The following is a 17,804-nucleotide window of genomic DNA, read 5'->3' on the forward strand; positions in this document are numbered from 1 at the left end:
TGTATCACTACATACAGATGCCAAAACATAGTGCTGTGTCAGGTCCACAGCTTCTGTTTCTGTCCTTTTATGAAATAAGCAAGTTGGTTTTACATCAGTGTTCTTCAGTGGAGTGCTCATTGTCCGTTCCCACTTCCTTTTGTACTGTTTTATAGCCGTGGGTTCTCTGTCATGATGGACTTTTTGGTGTTTACTATCATATAAAAGTTGTCATCCAAAACATTATAGGAACAGTTTACCATTTTTGTGGATCCGAAATTGTTTGGAAATTAGTGATTTTAAAATTCAGTCACGTGAGTTGAAGAGGAAACTGGAATTACTATATATACTCTAATATCAACTGAGATTTGTGGGCCAAAAAATGGGGGTCACGATTTATATTGGGGTCCTGCCCCAATCTGTTGTAGGCTTCTGTCGGGCCTGCCGTGAGACCTGGTGGTCCAGCGGTGGCCTAGACAGGAGGGACTCCTCCCGCCTCCTGTCTCAGCTGATTCTAAGAATTTTTACCTCCCTCCTACATCCCCTGCATACCTTTAGTATCCCTAGTGAACCACGGCAGGTGAACCACGGTAGGAGTCACTTTCCTTCATTCCTGTACAGAGCCACTAGCTGATTGACTTCCTTGAGTTCTCATGGCAGCCAATCACCTTTCTGCATCATGTGCCTACAAAATTAAGTGCTGGTATTTGCGCACTTTTGCTGCATCAGCCCCTCAGCCAGCTGGTAGACAAAAAAATAGACAAAAAAACCCCACTTTCCACAAATGGTTAATAAGACTAAGGGCCTCTTTTACAAAGCCGTGCAGTAACAGCCCCGAAGCCCATAGAGATTTAAGTGCAGCTTTGTAGAAGATGGGGTAAGAATGTTATAATGCCCCTGTATCACTCCATGGTGCAACCTCATCTAAAGTATTGCATTCAATTCTGGACTCCTTATCTCAAAGTTATAGCAGCACTAGAAAAAGGTTCAAAGAAGAGCGACCAAGATGATAAAGGGGATGGACCTCCTCTCGTATGAAGAAAGACTAAAAAGGTTAGGGCTCTTCAGCTTGAAAAAGAAACGGCTGAAGGGAGATATGATTGAAGTCTACAAAATCCTGAGTGGCTTAGAATGGGTACAAGTGGATCAATTTTTCATGCAAAGACTAGGGGAGTTACAGGGAAATACTTTTAAAACCAATAGGAGGAAATATTTTTTCACTCAGAGACTAGTTAAGCTCTGGAATGCATTGCCAGAGGTTGTAGAAAGAGCGGATAACGTAGCTGGTTTTAAAAAAGGTTTGGACAATTTCCTGAAGGAAAAGTTCATAGTCTGTTATTGAGAAAGACATGGGGGAAACCAGTGCTTGCCCTGGATTGGTAGCATGGAATGTTGCTTCTCCTTGGGTTTTGGCCAGGTACTAGGGACCTGGATTGGTCACCATGAGAATGGGCTACTGGGCTTGATGGACCATTGGTCTGACCCAGTAAGTCTATTCTTATGTTAAACCTAGCCTTAAATAAACATTGTTATTCCCGAGGGCATATTCCACTTGGATACCCAGCTAGAAAACCACAGAGGATTCTCCATTCGTGCTGCTTAAGGGGCAGTTCCACCCTAAATATCTCAAAAAGAAAAATGTACACCATTTTCTGTTGTGCAAGGCCATTAGTCACATCCAGGTTACAACTGATATAGAGTGTCCTGAAGGATCTGATAGTAGTCTGTACTAGTCTCTCTGATCTGTCATGTTACCTCTGGCAGAGATGAGTGCCCTGTGTGTTTGCCAACCACAAGATGCTTACACGTTCGGATGCAGGGACTGGGGGGTGGAGCTTTTCTAGTCCTGTCACTGAGCTTGCACTGTTCAAGCAGGCTGCATGTTGTGTAAGGAGCCTGCAGGCAGAACACCTGCTTAAGCAAGCCAGTCATTTAGTGTGCGAGGTGAGTCGTGCTCATTTAAAAATGTAAATTATTACAGCTGTCTTTATGAATGTACCACACTGTATTTTTCTGAATGGATATTGTTCCATCTTTCTGAAAGGCTTTGCTGTCACGACATCTCTGAGGTTGAGGAAGACTGAGCGTGATCTCTTCCACACCGCCGATGCCGATGCTGTAATGTGGATGAGTTCTAGTCAGCTGCAGATAGTATTATTCTTTTTATTCAATTGCATTCAGCTCACACTTCAATGGTAGTTCAAGGCAAGATACATCCCTCTTTGGCTGGGCTTAGAATCAAACTCTGTATTTAAAGCAATAGAGGGTTATATGACTTGTCCAAGATCACGAGGAATAATGACCGTCCTGGTTCTCAGCCTGCTGCTTCATTTATATTATCAACTTTTGTCCACCTATTTGTCTCTGGCATTTGGTATCAGTGGCAGGGATTAGAGAGATGCGCAGACAAAGCTACAAGAAAAAGTTCTGCTCCTGAGTCCTGCAGAGCCTGAGGTGAGAGGGATGCCATCAGCAACTGAGTCTGCTTGGCTCCTGCACCTTTCGAGCTGTTATAATGTGATAAGCAGCTCTTGACGATCATGTCATTAGAGTTACTTAACTACGGATACTCTGTCCACTAGATCTTTTATTTTATTTATAGACTTGTATGAAATTCAAATCAAGCTAAATACTTTTACAGAAAAGCAGAATTGTAGCCAAATAAATATTGTAAAGGAAATAAGGGTCAAGATATAAAACTAGTATCGCCATCCCTGTTACAGTCCACTCTAGTTTAGGATATAATATGCCACTGTATGCTGGAAAGGGGAACAATTTCACATCAGACCCTTCTAGAATTTTTCTCTGCATTTTCCACCTTTAATCGCAATGTATTTATATCATTAGGTGCTTTTTACTTAAGATGTGGCAAAAAGTGGCCTTAGCATGCCCTTGCATGTGTTGTTTTTTTCCACTACTAAGGCCATTTTCTATATTTTGTATAAATGGCTATTACTGCACAGCCATTAATCACTGTGAGCACTTACTGCCACTCATTTTGTAGGCACTAACAGCCTTATTCTATAAACAGCGCCCTATTTAGGCCCCACTAGGTGCCCTAAGCATTGCTGCCTTACAACCCCTAAGGGCCTGTTTTGCAAAGCTGCACGGTAACGGCCCCGAAGCCCGTAGAGATTTAAAGGGCTTTGGGGCTGTTGCCGTGCAGCTTTGTAAAACAGGCCCTAAGTTCGGAATCTATGTCAAACTTAATTTTTTTCATTGGCTTAATTGGCATGGTAATCATACCAGTTTTCAGCCAATTAAAAAAAAAAAAAAAGCAGTTTATGACTTTGACGCCGAACTCTTAAGATGCCTAGCGATGTCTAAGTGGAGGCACCTTCCAACGCCTAAGGATGCCTAGCGATGCCTGTGTTAAGAAGTAGGTGTGTTTATGTGTGGAGAATAGGTGTGGTTGACTTAGGCGTTGTTAGGTGTCCGACATAGGCACCACCAAAGTTCACTTAGGCACTGCTAGGCGTGATTCTCTAAATGACATCTTTTTTGAATGAAAACTGCGCTGAGCAGCACCTACAGTGGTATCGCATACCACTTTTAATTCCATAGAAACACATTCAGAATTTGTCATTCTCTGTAAACCAGCTGTCTAAACTGATAAGTCATGTATAAGGTGACCATATGTCCCGTTTTGAACGGGACAGTCCCGTTTTCAGATCCCCTGTCCCGTTGTCCCCACACACAGCTTCGGGACGCTGAAATGTCCCGTTTTCAGGGACAGCGTCCCGAAGCTGTGCTCGGGGAGAACGGGACAGGCGATCACTTCCTGTCCCTACCTGCCGCATGCAAAAAAAAAAAAAAAAAGCCTCCCTCCTTCCTTTCCCACGGTCCGCTGCTATCTACCTTCCTTCTGCTGCTGCTAATCACAGACACGAAGTCTTCTTTCCAACGTCAGAATTAATGTCGGAAAGGAGACTTTATGTCAACAATTAGCGGCAGCAGCAGCAGGGAGGTAGATAGCAGCGAACCGGGGGGAGGGAAGGAGGGAGGCTTTTTATTTTTTTGTGCGGTAGGGAGGGAAGGAGGTAGGCAGGCAAGCAGGCTGGCTTTGGCCAGGGAGGGAGGGAGGTAGACAGGCAGGCTGGCTTCGGGGGTGAGGGTGGGACAAAGTCTGGAAGGCAGTGAGAGGGACATAAGAAGGAGGCACTGAGGGCACTAAGGACATGGGAAGGAGGCACTTGGGGCACTAAGGACATGGAAGGAGGCACTTGGGGCACTAAGGACATAGGAAGGAGGCACTGGGGGCACTAAGGACACAGGAGGGGCACTAAGGACATGGAAGGAGGCACTAGGGGCACTAAGGACATAGGAAGGAGGCACTGGGGGCACTAAGGACATGGAAGGAGGCACTGGGGGCACTAAGGACATAGGAAGGAGGCACTGGGGGCACTAAGGACATGGGAAGGAGGCACCGGGGGCACTAAGGACATAAGAAGGAAGGAGGGAGGGAATAGAAAGGGACAATTGTTGCGCCTGAGTGCAGAAAAAAAAGATATGAAAGAAATGAAAGAAAGGATACACAGTCAGAAGGAAACACAACCAGAGACTCATGAAATCACCAGACAGCAAAGGTATGAAAAATGATTTTATTTTCAATTTAGTGATCAAAATGTGTCAGTTTTGAAAATTTATATCTGCTGTCTATATTTTGTACTATATTTGTCTATTTTTCTATAGTTACTGAGGTGACATTGCATAGTTTAAAGTCATCTGCCTTGACATCTTTGAAACCCCCCCAAATATAAATGATAATTAACATTTTCTCTGCATATAGTGAGCTTTGTAGTTTTTTAAAAAATTTTATGGTTACCATTATGAATTAATAAGATATTATGTGTACATGAAAAATGAATGGAAGAAATTGGGGGCAGGGCTAGGGCAGGATTGGGGTGTGGCAAGGGCGGGATTGGGGGCGGGACTGACAATTAATAGATGTCCCCTTTTGATGAAAAAAATAAATGGTCACGTTAATCATGTGTCATGTGGCACAGGATGGAGGTACGGTAGCATTAAAAGTTACACTGTGCAATCCAAGTTTTCATCTTGTTCTTGTCAAATATACAAGCCTTGGAAGCAGTAGTGTAGTAACTGGGGGGGGAGGGGAAGTCCACCCCAGGCGCTGTCATGCTAAGGATGCGGCATTCCTCCTCCTCTCCACACCCTGCTCCACTCCTTGCCATGCATGCTCCTTGCCTTCGCCATACCTTTTTTACTTCCTCGATGCGAGGTTGCTGCTCATGTTGGCATCAACGCTCTCTCTGATGTCACTTCCGGAACCTGCACCATGGAAGTGACGTCAGAGGGTGAGCTGACACCAACGTGGATATGCTGCTCACACCGGAGAAATTTAAAAGGTACAGGGAAAGAGAAGGGGGCTCAGGTGGGGGGGGGCGCCCCCCCCCCCCCCCCACACACACACACACACTTACTTTGCCATTACTTAGAAGTCCCTGTTTAGTAGATGTTTACACCCTGGCTATGGACTTTGTGACAGAATGAACCAGTCAAAATAAATGTACTGATAGATTGGTTCAGCAGTTTATTGTTCAGGGGGTTGTGGCTCCCTGAGTCTTTTGTTTTTTTCCTCCGTCTTTGGGCCAATATTGCAGTATGAGCCCAGAGCCAAGGTTAGGAGATGTAAACATAAAACTCATTGAAACAGCATCTGTACATCTCCACTATTTGAATAATATTTTAGCTTACATTTGCTTCTTCCTGGCCCACAAATATGGAGATAATATCTGTCCATCAAGCAAATCAAATGGCCCGATACCATCCATATATTTTTTTCAAAATATGTCCATATTCATTGGCAAATGTATAATTGCCTTTCAATATTGATCCAGTAGGAATATAATTATTCATTCACATGGCACATTCCCACATCAGCTAATAAAACTGCCCCTTAGAGCAGAAGTAAATTTTTCAATTTACAAGTCAACATACAATAAAAAGATTCTGTTCAGTTTCCCTTCACTTCCACTCACTGGGTAAAGTGGCACAAAACCCTGCGAACAGACTCTTGGAAATTTATCATACCTTTCCAGCACAAAGTCCAAGAGCTTAAAATGCACCCAACCGTACCTATGAAGAGTCAACATTGCAAATGTTCCAATACACCAGTATACCTTCTGTTGGGAAAAGAGAACACACTGGACTGCTACAGGATTCCTTTATAGAATCTGCATGTTAACAAAATTTCTCACCTCGGTTACAAAGGAAAAGCACAGACTACAATCTAGTAAAGAATAAGAGACGATAAATTGGATACAACTACGCAGACAAAAATCAAATGGAAAACCAAAGAGTCCACACTATGAGCAGTGGAATGCTGAAAAGAAAGAAACAGAAATGCACAGCCTCCTAAGTGGAGCAAAAAGGAAAGAATTATATAAAAACTGACAAAAATGTTTTGTATGTGTGTTTTCTGATGATTTTATTTTTCCGGCTAGGTGGCTTCTCTTAGCCATTCTCTTGTTCCTTCCTCCCCTCAAATCCTTTTCAAGTATCTCCTTTTATTTTCCTGTTTTCTTTTCCTCCCTTACATCTGTTGTTGCTCCTTCCATTTTATATTTCGTTCTTGTCTGCCTTACAGCTTGCATTCCTCCTTTTCCCCCTCCATATGTCAGCTTCCTTCATTACACCTTCCAGCTATTAACCAGGTTTCCATTCCCTACATTTATCTCCATAACCTTATTCTAATTCCCTTGCCTTCTATTCCATTCTGTCTTTAATGCACCTTCTAGTGCTTACCGCAACTTAGTAAAAGGACCCCTTTGTGTGCTATGATTATATGGAGATGAGTAGTAGACATATGAGATCTTTTGATCTATGCTAGTCTCTCAACTGACATGAGCACACAGAATTTTAAATATCTGAATATAACATGTCTTGCGAGGTTGCTGTGGGAACTCATAACAGCCATTTGTTTACTACAGAGACTGCTGGGCAGGAACGTAGAAGGATCACTCCTGCCCTGTCTCACCGCTGGACCACCAGGGACCTAAGGTAGGCCTGTGGGGGGACTGGGAGGGGAGGCGGCATGCTGGTTGCTGATGTGAAAATCACTGCGGGGAAGGGAGGGAGGAATCAGTAGATACGGTCCCCTGCATTGTAAACTTCCAGCAGTGGCAGTGTTCACAATTTGCTGCTCTGTCAGTGTCGTGCCTTCCTCTCTGTCAGGTCCTGGCTTTGCGGAAACAGAAAGTAGGCGGAACCCAGCAGAGAGGAAGGCCCAATGCCAGCAAGAGCAGCGAGTTCTGAATGCTGTTCTGCTAATTGGGGGATGACCGAGGGAGGGAGGGAGGGAAGGAGGAGAAGGGGAGAGAAATGCTGCACCTGATTGTGGAGAGGGAGAAAGGGAGGGAGAGAGAAGGAAGACTAGGGAAGAGAGAGAAGAGGAAAGCGAGATGCTAGACAATGGGGAAGGAAGGGAGGGAAAGGAAGGAAGGAAGGAAAGGAGATGCCAGACTAAGAAGATGGAGGAAGAGATGCTAGGGCATGGGGGAGAGGGAAGGGAAGGAGAATGATACCAGACCAGGGAGAAAGGAGGCAGGGAGGGAAAGGAAAGGAGATATCAGAGCATGGAGGGGGAGGGAGAGATGGAAGAGAAGGAGAGGATAGAAATGCCAGGCCATGGGGGATGGAAGGGAAGGAGACAGAGATGCCAACCTTAGGGGTGGGAGGGAAGGAAGGAAGGAAAGGAGAAGAGAAGAGAGAGATGCCAGAGTATAGGGGAGGAGGTGGAGACAGAAAGAGAAAAATAGGGGGTGAAGCTGAAATGTATTTTGTACAAAGGAGAGAATGAGCACAGGGTAGATAGTTTATAGAAGGGACATAGAAAGAGGGAAGATGCCATATAGAAGAGATAGAGAGGGCAGATATTGGATGGAAGAGGCAGAGATAGAGAGGGCGGACACTGGATGGAAGGGGCAGAAAGAGAGGGCGGACACTGGATGGCAGAGGCAGAGAGAGAGGGCAGATGTTGCATGGAAGGGGAGAGAGAGGACAGACTTATGGAAAGAAGAGTGTGAAGAGATGATTAAAGCAGAAATGACAAAAGGTAGAAAAAAGAAAGTAGTATTGTATCTGTATTGATAAAAGTTCATAAATAGAAAATGGAAATAAGGCAATCTTTTGATTAAACTAAACCCCCCTTTTCAGGTCAGGACTGGTTACCATAACAGCAGTATACTGTACTGACCTGAATAAGGAGGATTTGGCCTCTGAAAACTAATTGAAAAATGAATTAGTCCAATAAAATTGTAATTTCTTATTTCCCATTATTTTTTTTGGGGGGGGGAGGATTTCTGTTTGTTAATTTTTAAAATGATGATTGCTGTTTCTCAGTTTTTTCAAATGTACACCTATCTTTATATTGTGCATAATATTAGGGGGCATGCATCACTGTTTCTGTGGTATTGCATTGTAAGCAAAGTCTGGCTTCTTTGTGATTCAGTTTAACTTTTTTCTACATATTTCTATTTTTAGTTTGTGATTACATATTCCATACTGGGCGAGGGTGTTTCTGTGTATGAACGACTTGGAATTTCTGATAGCATTGACTGCAGGATCAATCTGTACTTGTCTGGCTTGTTTAGTTTTACAATGGGTGTATTGATGTTCTACTGCTCAGTACAGTATGTAAGATGCTGCCTTTTCCTAGGTACACTCTTGTGCGATGTGTGGATTGTTACTAAAAGTTATGTTTTTCATATAGAGAGGGAGATGTTAGAAAATGATGGGCCCCGGGATGTCACATATGGCTTGTCAACAGTGGGGTCTCTGGTAGAATCTGTAATAGGGGCTTTTGTCAGAGGTAAACAGAAATGCAACAGTTCCTTTGCTACTGAATAGAGACCATCAACAATTCAAGACAACATTAATCATGTAAAGGAGGGAATATAAGAATGTACCTGATCCATTTGTTTCTGGGGCATCTATCATTGTCCTGGGGCATATACTACAGAAACAAAATCCCATGTCTCCATATCATTCCATCTGAATCTTTAGAGGGTCTTTGAACAGGAGGAAGGGAGTCCCTTTCAGGCACTAGGGATGTCTTTCAGACTCCCTGGTAAACCAAGTCCTTTGGAGTATTGGACTCCCCGGTAAATATAAGTCATTTGGAGCATTTAGCAAAGCTTTACTCATATGAGACAGGTTCTGAATTCGACTGCATATGTGCTTCCAGTCCATGCCTAGATTAGTTATAGTTGCTTATGGTGCCTACCAATTCCAAGTGCCCAGGCTAGAAAGGAGCCTTTTCCCATATTTTTAGGGCTCTCCCCTGGTGCCACTACAAAGAGCTATCACTAAGATATACTACCCCAGTGTTTTGTCCCCGCCCTCCCCCCCCCCTAGATTTCTGAACGCCAAGAAAGTATCCCTGCTCTCATCCTCTGGGTCTCCCTATGGATGACAAAATTTTCAATCCTGCCCTGTTCCACCAACTCCAACTCTTCCAATTACAAACCTCCTCATATCAGCATCTGTTTATATGATCTCTTCTCATATCAGTTCCACAGGATTTTATGGTTTCTCAGCTTCTGGGAAAACCTAGTTTGTGGAACTGGTCATCCAGATTTACTCTCAAAGGGGATGCCACCTTACATGTTTATTTATTCAATTTTCTATACCATTTTCCCAGGGGAGTTCAGAATAGTATACAGTACATGGATTTATTCAGATACTCAAGCATTTTTTCCTATCTGGCCCGGCAGGCTCACAATCTAATATACTTGGGGCAATGGAAAACCAAGTGACTTGCCTAGGATCACAAAGATCCTCTTCAGCACACAGCTCTGCACTTTTAATTCCCCACCAAGCAAGCTCTCTCTCCTCCTTAGTTTTCTCCTCTGACGATAAGTCCAGGTCACATTTCTCGTGCTCTCCTTCAAGTAGAACTATGAATTGGAGCTCTCGCTCCCACACTCTGATGCTTGTGTACCAAGCCAAAATCACTTGCAGATGCCAGAGGAATGGGCAAAATCTCTGCCTCACCAAAAGTCTTCATGCTTCACACATGGAGAGATTCTTTCACAAGACAGAAAATGCATAAGCCTTTCTTTAAAAATAAGCTACACATAGATGCTATATACTATCTAGGAAGCTGCCTAGCTTATATGGCAGGGGTGTCCAACCTTTTGGCTTCGCTGGGCCGCATTGGCCGAAAAAAAGTTTCTGGAGCCACACAAACATGCAAACGCTGCAGCAAGACAGAGGAAGGAGCCGGCAAGACGGTAAATACCCAGGGGCAGCAAAGGAAAACACTGCATCGCCCTCGACTGGGGCCACACAAAATACTTCACTGGGCCGCATGCGGCCCTCGTGCCGCAGATTGGACACCCCTGTTATAAGGGCTTACAAAACACCATTGCAATCATCCCAACAAAAGATGCTGTGTAGCAAGGTGGCCTTTACCTCTTCACTACTCCAAGATGGTATGTCCCAGATCTCAATGCATACTGGGATAGGAAAGTTCCCAAAGGTTGCTATACATACAGGATGCCAGTTCTTGAGGAAATTAATTACTGTTTAAAGAAATTTTCATACTCTGCATATCATTTCTAAATTCAGCCATTGTGTTAAGTTATTTTTGTCACTGCCTTTGTGTCTGGCCCCGGAACAGAAAGTTAAGAAGGAAGATTCAGGCTGAGATGGGAAGTTTTACTGGAATGTTCACTCTCAGTTATAAGAACATAAGAATTGCCATACTGGGACAGACCAAAGGTCATTCAAACCCAGAATCCTGTTTCTAACAGTGGCCAACCTAGGTCCCAAGTTCATGAGTTTAAAAGTATGTTGTATTAGGCTCATGTTATAATAATAATAATAACTTTATTCTTGTATACCGCAATACCATGGAAGTTCAATGTGGTTAACAGATGAAGAGACTGTACATTTACAGCGAAGTTACATACATGGCAATGATAAGGCATATAATATAAAGGCGTAACAAAGACAGGACATTTAGATAAACAGAGATCGATTATGAAAGGCCATATAGTGGCTTGGCAAGGTAGGAGGAGTCAGAGAGTTTGGAGGCATATCGAGGTCCGAGAGGGGGGCAGGGAAGGAGGGAGGGGTGAGTTAGAGGAATTTGTCAAAGAGATAGGTTTTTAATGACTTCCTGAACAATTGGTAGGGCGGAGAATTGGAAATGAGGGCGGTTAGGCAATTGTTCCATTTGCCCGCTTGGAATGCTAGGGATCTATAATGTGAAAAGGCAGACTTATTGGCTTTGATAATTTGCCTTTGTCCAATTCTGTTGCCACATATGTGCTTCTCTTGCTTCAGTGGGATGTATACCTGCTTTTGTAAAAGTGTGCTATTAGAATTATTAGGGAAACAGAAAACCAACAAGAGGCCATTGCTATTTCAAATAATGTTTTTCTTGTTTGTATTTTAAATATGCATAGAGAAGTATATATATGCATATACTCTTTCAAGTCTCACTGCTTCTCATGATCCTTACACCTTTCTGATGTCACAATGTTAACTCCTCCTACTTAGATAGGGAGCCACCCACAACAATTACTACACTGTTTGAGCTTCCTGGAGTTGTACAAATTATTGGAGCTACCAGGTCTGGATTGCATTTGTTTTGTATGTCCCTAGAAACTTGCACTTTTTTGATTTGGGGAATAAAAAGGGAGTGTAGTTTACTTATTAAAATGCTTGATCATTGATGGATTTTTTTAAAGGTTAATTTTTGCATGCTAAGGTTCAACTCATTTTGATTTTGTAGAACAGAAAAATAGTACCTGGATTACACATTTTATCAAAAGAAGTACCGCTACTGAAAAGAAGAAAAGAGTTTATGTAGCAGGATACCACACTGTGTCTTCCAACACAGTAACATGAACAGATGTTTTTACGAGGGTAAATCAAAAAGTAAAGGCAAAATACATTTAACAGCTTTAATAAAAGTAGCTGTGAGCAATTGAACATATCACTTTTTCACATAGTCCCCATGCAAGATGACATATTTGTTGTATCGTTCAACAAGCTTTTGCATTCCTTCACAGAGGTTTTTCGGCTGCTCCTGAAGCCAGATGAGCACAGCTTCCTTTACTTCATCATCAGAGGTGAATCTGCACCTTGCAGTGTCTCCTTCAGACAGATTTGGACTGTAAGGAGGATGTGGAAGACATTTGAACCCAAGCTGTTTCATTGTCTCTTCTGTCACTGATGCTGTATGAAGACGTGCATAGTCATGGTGCAGCAAGACTGTTATGGACAACATTCCTCTTCTTTTGCTGCAAATTGCAGGTTTAAGTTCATTTCTCAGCAATGCACAGTCATTTGCCTGTTTGCCTGTGCGCTTGGAAATGCACCAGAATAGGCCCCTTCATGTACCCAAAGAAGGTTAAAATGATTTTCTTGGATGAGGGCTGAAGTTTGAATTTCTTCTTCACTGGAGAAGACGGATGTCTTCACTCCACGATTTGTCTTTTGCGCTCCAGGTCATAGTGATGCACCTGTGTCTCATCATCAGTGACAATTCTCTCCAAAATATTCAGACCTTCATACCGTCTCAGAAATTGGGTCGCAAACTCCATACACTGTTGCTTGTGCAGATTAGTAAGCTATTTGAAAACCTATCGTGTGCAGACTTTCCTGTATCCCAAGTTATCACGCATTATGGCAAATGCAGATCCATAGCTGATAACCAAATTTTCAGCCAATTGAGACACCGTTATCCATCGGTCTTCTCTAATCAAGGCATCCGCCCTATCAGTGCGCTCTTGCGTGTGCGATGTTGATGGGCTACCAGAACGGCCTTCATCGGTTACACTTTTACCCATTCATAAACCTTTTATTGATTCATGGTGCTATGTCCATACTGAGTCAATATCCAACGGGGAATTTCCACAGGTTTCACTCTCTCTGCCCAAAGAAAGTGCGTCCATGTTTCTGACCTCATGGCTGCCCATGACTAAAGTCCAAGCGCTGCACTCTACGTGGACAAACTATCTAACAGGCTCTTTTCCAGTTATCGCGTAATTTAACAATTGCCTTTAATTTTTGATTCACCCTCATATATGGCTGTGCCGGCTGCCAGCAGGCAGTTAAAACTGGCAGTCAAGCAGTCATCTTTTTGTGACTTGTGAGAGTTGAGTAAAACACAGACGTATCTATTTCAGAATTCTGTAACTGATAAATAAGGGATTGTATCTGATGACTTCTTTGTCCAATTATTGCTTTCCTTTTTCTTTTTAATTAACTTTGTGAACTGGATCGAGTCCCATAGTTGGAATGACCCAGTATACAAGACTAAGGGCCTGTTTTACAAAGCTGCGCAGCAACAGCCCCGAAGCCCTTTAAATCTCTATGGGCTTCGGGGCCGTTACCGCTCAGCAGCCACTAGCGCGCCTTTGTAAAACAGGCCTTAAGGTTTGGATTGAATTGGATTTTAGTTGCTGTTATCCATTTTCTATGTGGCAGTGATTTACACAACAGTGACTCCAACATCACCACTGACACATGACCTACAAACTTGACACTTGAGGAAGTTCTGGAATGAGAGGGCACAGGATTAAGTTAAGAGGTGATAGGCTCAGGAGTAATCTAAGGAAATACCTTTTTACAGATGGTGGTAGATGTGTGGCAGTCTCCCGGAGGAAGTGGTGGAGACAGAGACTGTGTCTGAATTCAAGAAGATGTGGGATAGGCACGTGGGATCTCTTAGAGGAAAAGATGGGCAGACCAGATGGGCCATTTGCCCTTTATTTGCCATCATGTTTCTATGTGTGTTTTCCTATGTAAATTGCAAGCAGATACAGTGTGGCGCACATAACAACATTGTTTCTCTGGATTTGCAGTGCACACTAGATAAGGCAGTGCCCTGTTGATGACTGATATTGATCCTGACTCTGGATTAATTTAAACGAAAATCTCCTAGCACAGAGATTTTCATTTTAATTAATCCACAAGTCTATTTATAGGACCAATAGGGACCCCTGAAGAAGACAATTGTGTCAAAACACGGACCATGTTGGGTCCATGTTTCCAGTGGTTCAGGCCCTAGACATTTTTATGTGGATTATTTATTTGTTTTAATAAAGCCTTCATCTTGGCCATCAACTCTCCACAAGCCTTTTGTTTCTTGGTTGTGCCCTCTTTGTGGAGGGATCAGGGTCAATTTTCTTGATGTTGTGAGATTTCTTCCAGTCCCAGCAGCTCTAAAAGCAAGCAATATTTACTAACAGAGAAGGAACATTGGCCTAACAATGATTTAAAGATGAAACAAGCTAACTGAAATTTTGTTCTATAATGTATTGGCAGCCAACGAAGTTTCCTCAAAAGAGATATAACCCTATTGAGCTTCTTTATTTTATTTTATTTACTCATAGAAATTGAATGAGCATCGGAACATTTACCTCGCTGGCCTGTGGAAAGAAGGTCTTCCGTGGTTTAGAAAAAGGAGCCAATAGAGAATTACAATAACTTGTAATAATACTGCTTGCGAGACTGTTTGAAATCTGGTAGAAACAAGGGAAGATGGAATAGTTCTTAGTTATCTAAATTTGAAAAACATTTTTTTGACTTTGAGTCTATTTTATCTGCCATAGTTAAATTTGCATCCAAAATCATCCCTAATACCTTAGATTTATTTTCAGTCTGGAGAATTTCTCCAGAATGCAATGAAAAATCATTAAAAGGAATATCATCATACCTGGCAAACCATACTATTTTTGTCTTTTGCTTATTTAATTTAAGAAAATTATCCTTTGCCTAAACATCTATAGTTCAGATAATGTTTGAAAACATTTCAAGAGACTGAGGGCTCCTTTTACTAAGCTACGCTAGCGTTTTTAGCACGCGCTGAAGATTAGCGTGCGCTAACCCCCGCGCTACGTGTAAAATACTAAAGCCAGCTCTATGGAGGTATTAACGTGTAGCGTGAGATAATAACGTTAGCGCAGCTTAGTAAAAGGAGCCCTGAGTAAAGGATTCAGAGGCAGGACACAATACAAAGATGTCATCAGCATAGGACAGAACAAACAGGCACAAAGTAAATAATGTTCCACAGACTGTAAATAGATATTAAAAAGTACGGGAGACACTCCACAGTAAGATTTCCACTTATCTGGACTCTATGACCTTTTATCAAGAAATTCAGTAAATCACTTATGAACAGGACCTGAAATTCACAGTTCACGAAGTCTAACGGCCTCTTTTACAAAGCCGCACTAGCGGCTGCCATGCGGCAACAGCCCCGAAGCTCTTTAAATCTCTATGGGCTTCCGGACTGTTAGCGCAGCCCAGCATGGCTTTGTAAAAGAGGCCGTAAAAGTCATTAATTAGAAACATAGAAACATGATGGCAGATAAAGCTCCTAAAAATGCTCCTCTTCCCCAAACAGGATGACCCACCTTAAATTTTCCATGAAAAGACTTCTGACCCACTGATTCTATTCCACATTGCTGCTCTAAGACTATGAACATTCCTACCTATTTATTTATTTCTCTCCTTATAAAAACCTTGCTTAACCTCCCCTCTATGCAATCTATACAATTTTCATTCCTCTCCCCATTGCTGTACCTTGCTGATTCTCCTCAGCCATTTTTCCTGTAAACCGCCTTAAACTGAAAGGCTTTCGTGGTATATAAATAAATAAATATTTATGTTATAAAACCCAAATGGCCCATCCAATCTGCTCATCCACAGCTCCTCCTCTCCCTAAGAGATTCCACATGCCTATCTCACGCTATCTTGAATTCAGATACAGTCTATTCCATGCATCTACCACCCTTTCTGTAAAGAAGTATTTTCTTATATGTTCAATTGTATCAAAAGCTGCAGAAAATCGTTGCCCTCTTTTCTATATTGAAACTTGTGGTGTGAGGAGCCATTTTACAAATGCACATGTTGAAAACAATGAATGGGATGAACCCAGTACATATGTAAGTGCTGCCAATTATGTAGTGAGGCTCTAATTTTAACTTCTGGAGGAGGAAGCAAACTACATGGGATTAAGGAGAAAGATGCTCTTCATTCCTCTTGTAAAGTTCTGACCAAAATGAGCACTTTAAAAAAAAAACAAAAAAAAAAAACTTGTGTGTTTTAGAACTGGTTTAAAGCCTAATTTGGAAAGTTTTCCCATACATGTAGATTTGATTTATTTACCACATTTTTTAAAGAAATTCTGTCAAGGCAGTGTACAATTAATTAAGTCAAATATGGGTAATAGATAATAACAGCAATAAAAATATTCAAATAACAATTCAAGGTATGGCATATATGCTTCATTACAATATCAATCAAATACACAAAACATTTTAATAGAAAGCATGAGGTGTAAGCAAAGATGGAACATATAGATAGATAAAATAGGAGTTAGAAAATAAGAAGACTAATTTTTCTACCCATGTCACACCACATCCCCTTGAAATCTCTGCATGGAGTGGATTTCCATGTTTAAATAGCAGCTTTCTGAAATTGGTAGTTATAATATATGTGGTATACACATATATATGGCACTATGTATACATGGATATATGTGTCTAAAATAATGGCCAAAACCAGTGACATTCTGAGTCTTTTACATGTCTGCCCTGTGAAGCCCCGCTTATGAATAACTTACAGATTCGTAGTGTTCTATGAATTAGTTAGGAAAGAAACTGATGTTAACAATCTGGATTACATGATTCCGAAATCAGAGAAGTAGCCATGACTTCTCAAAGTTTCCTGGAAGCCTTTAGCAGAATGCTATGTGGGGATCCCTTAATGATTAGTTATAGCCCCTATATCCTCTTGTGGGATAATCACCTTGGTTTCCCATCACCTTGCACCACTTCATTCTTCAAGTGTTCCTGAGGACTTCTGGGCACTTTTATTCTCAGATGCCTTACACAGCTTTCCCAAATTATAAAGCCATTGTGAGCCGGAGGTACTTCCATCGGTAAAAGGAACTGAGGGCAAGTCAACTGAATTGCTGCTGGCCTCAATTTGCAATTCACTAAACCTACTTTTGAAATCTTCAATGCAGACTAACAAAATGTTTGGGGTTGTGGTCGTTGGGATTGGAATCGCTGGGTCAGTGCGGATCAGAGACTTGCTGAATCCTTTGCCATCCAGTCCTTCCGAGAGTCTGAAGCTCATTGCCTTTGTGTCCAGGTTAGATGTTTCGAACAAGCACATTTCTCTCTTTAAAATGGCTGATTCTTTATTAATGTGTCTGTTATATGAATGTCCTAAAATAATTATCAAATTGTTCATAAATATTGTATGGGAAAATTAAGCATTTTCTATTAACTATATATATAAAGAAAGAAATATAGTATAGCCCTTATCTATAAAGCAATGATTCACCACAGCAAGCAGCAGCAGCATGGCTGGCTCAAGGGTATCAGATGCCTTAGGCAAACTGTAACCATGCGACCCATCCCCCTCAGGGGTGGCTCAAGCCCCCCCCCCCCCATTTATAGTCTATCGTCTCCTCTTTCCTCCTTCCCTCTATCCAAGTGTCCAGCATCTCCCTTTCCATTCCCCCTGTCCAGGTGTCCAGCATCTCCCTCTCTCCTCCCCATCTCCAGGTGTCAAGCATCTCTCTTTCACCTCCCTGTCTCCAGGTGTACAACATCTTCTCTCCCTTTCCATATCCCCCCTATGGGTTCACCAGATCCTCCTGCCAGGCTTTTTGCTGCCATGCCACTTCCTTCTGCCTCAAAGCTGCCATTGCACTCAGCACAACAGCAGGCTTTTCATTATAGCCACATTCAATGGTTGCTGGTCCCACTCTCTCTGATGCAGACTTCCTGTTGGAAGGGGTGGGATGAAGCAGTGCTTGAGTAGTACTAAAA

General features: G+C 42.2%; 1 protein-coding gene across 3 annotated transcripts in view; it reads left to right on the forward strand.

The window, feature by feature from the left end:
• The first annotated feature begins 6,619 nt into the window (after positions 1–6,619).
• The window catches only part of BLVRA (biliverdin reductase A), a 52,416-nt gene continuing 41,231 nt past the window's right edge, over positions 6,620–17,804 (forward strand). Inside the window, exons 1-2 of one of the 3 annotated variants that reach the window (XM_033930295.1) lie at positions 6,620–7,002; positions 16,991–17,118. In XM_033930295.1, the coding sequence (XP_033786186.1) occupies positions 17,000–17,118 (119 nt within the window). In that variant the 5' untranslated portion in view covers positions 6,620–7,002; positions 16,991–16,999. Of the gene's footprint in view, positions 7,003–16,972; positions 17,119–17,804 lie in introns of those variants that run through there. The other 2 variants (XM_033930294.1, XM_033930296.1) reach the window with 2 other exon arrangements.

This window comes from Geotrypetes seraphini, chromosome 2 (genome assembly GCF_902459505.1).
Source record: "Geotrypetes seraphini chromosome 2, aGeoSer1.1, whole genome shotgun sequence".
Lineage (NCBI taxonomy): Eukaryota > Metazoa > Chordata > Amphibia > Gymnophiona > Dermophiidae > Geotrypetes > Geotrypetes seraphini.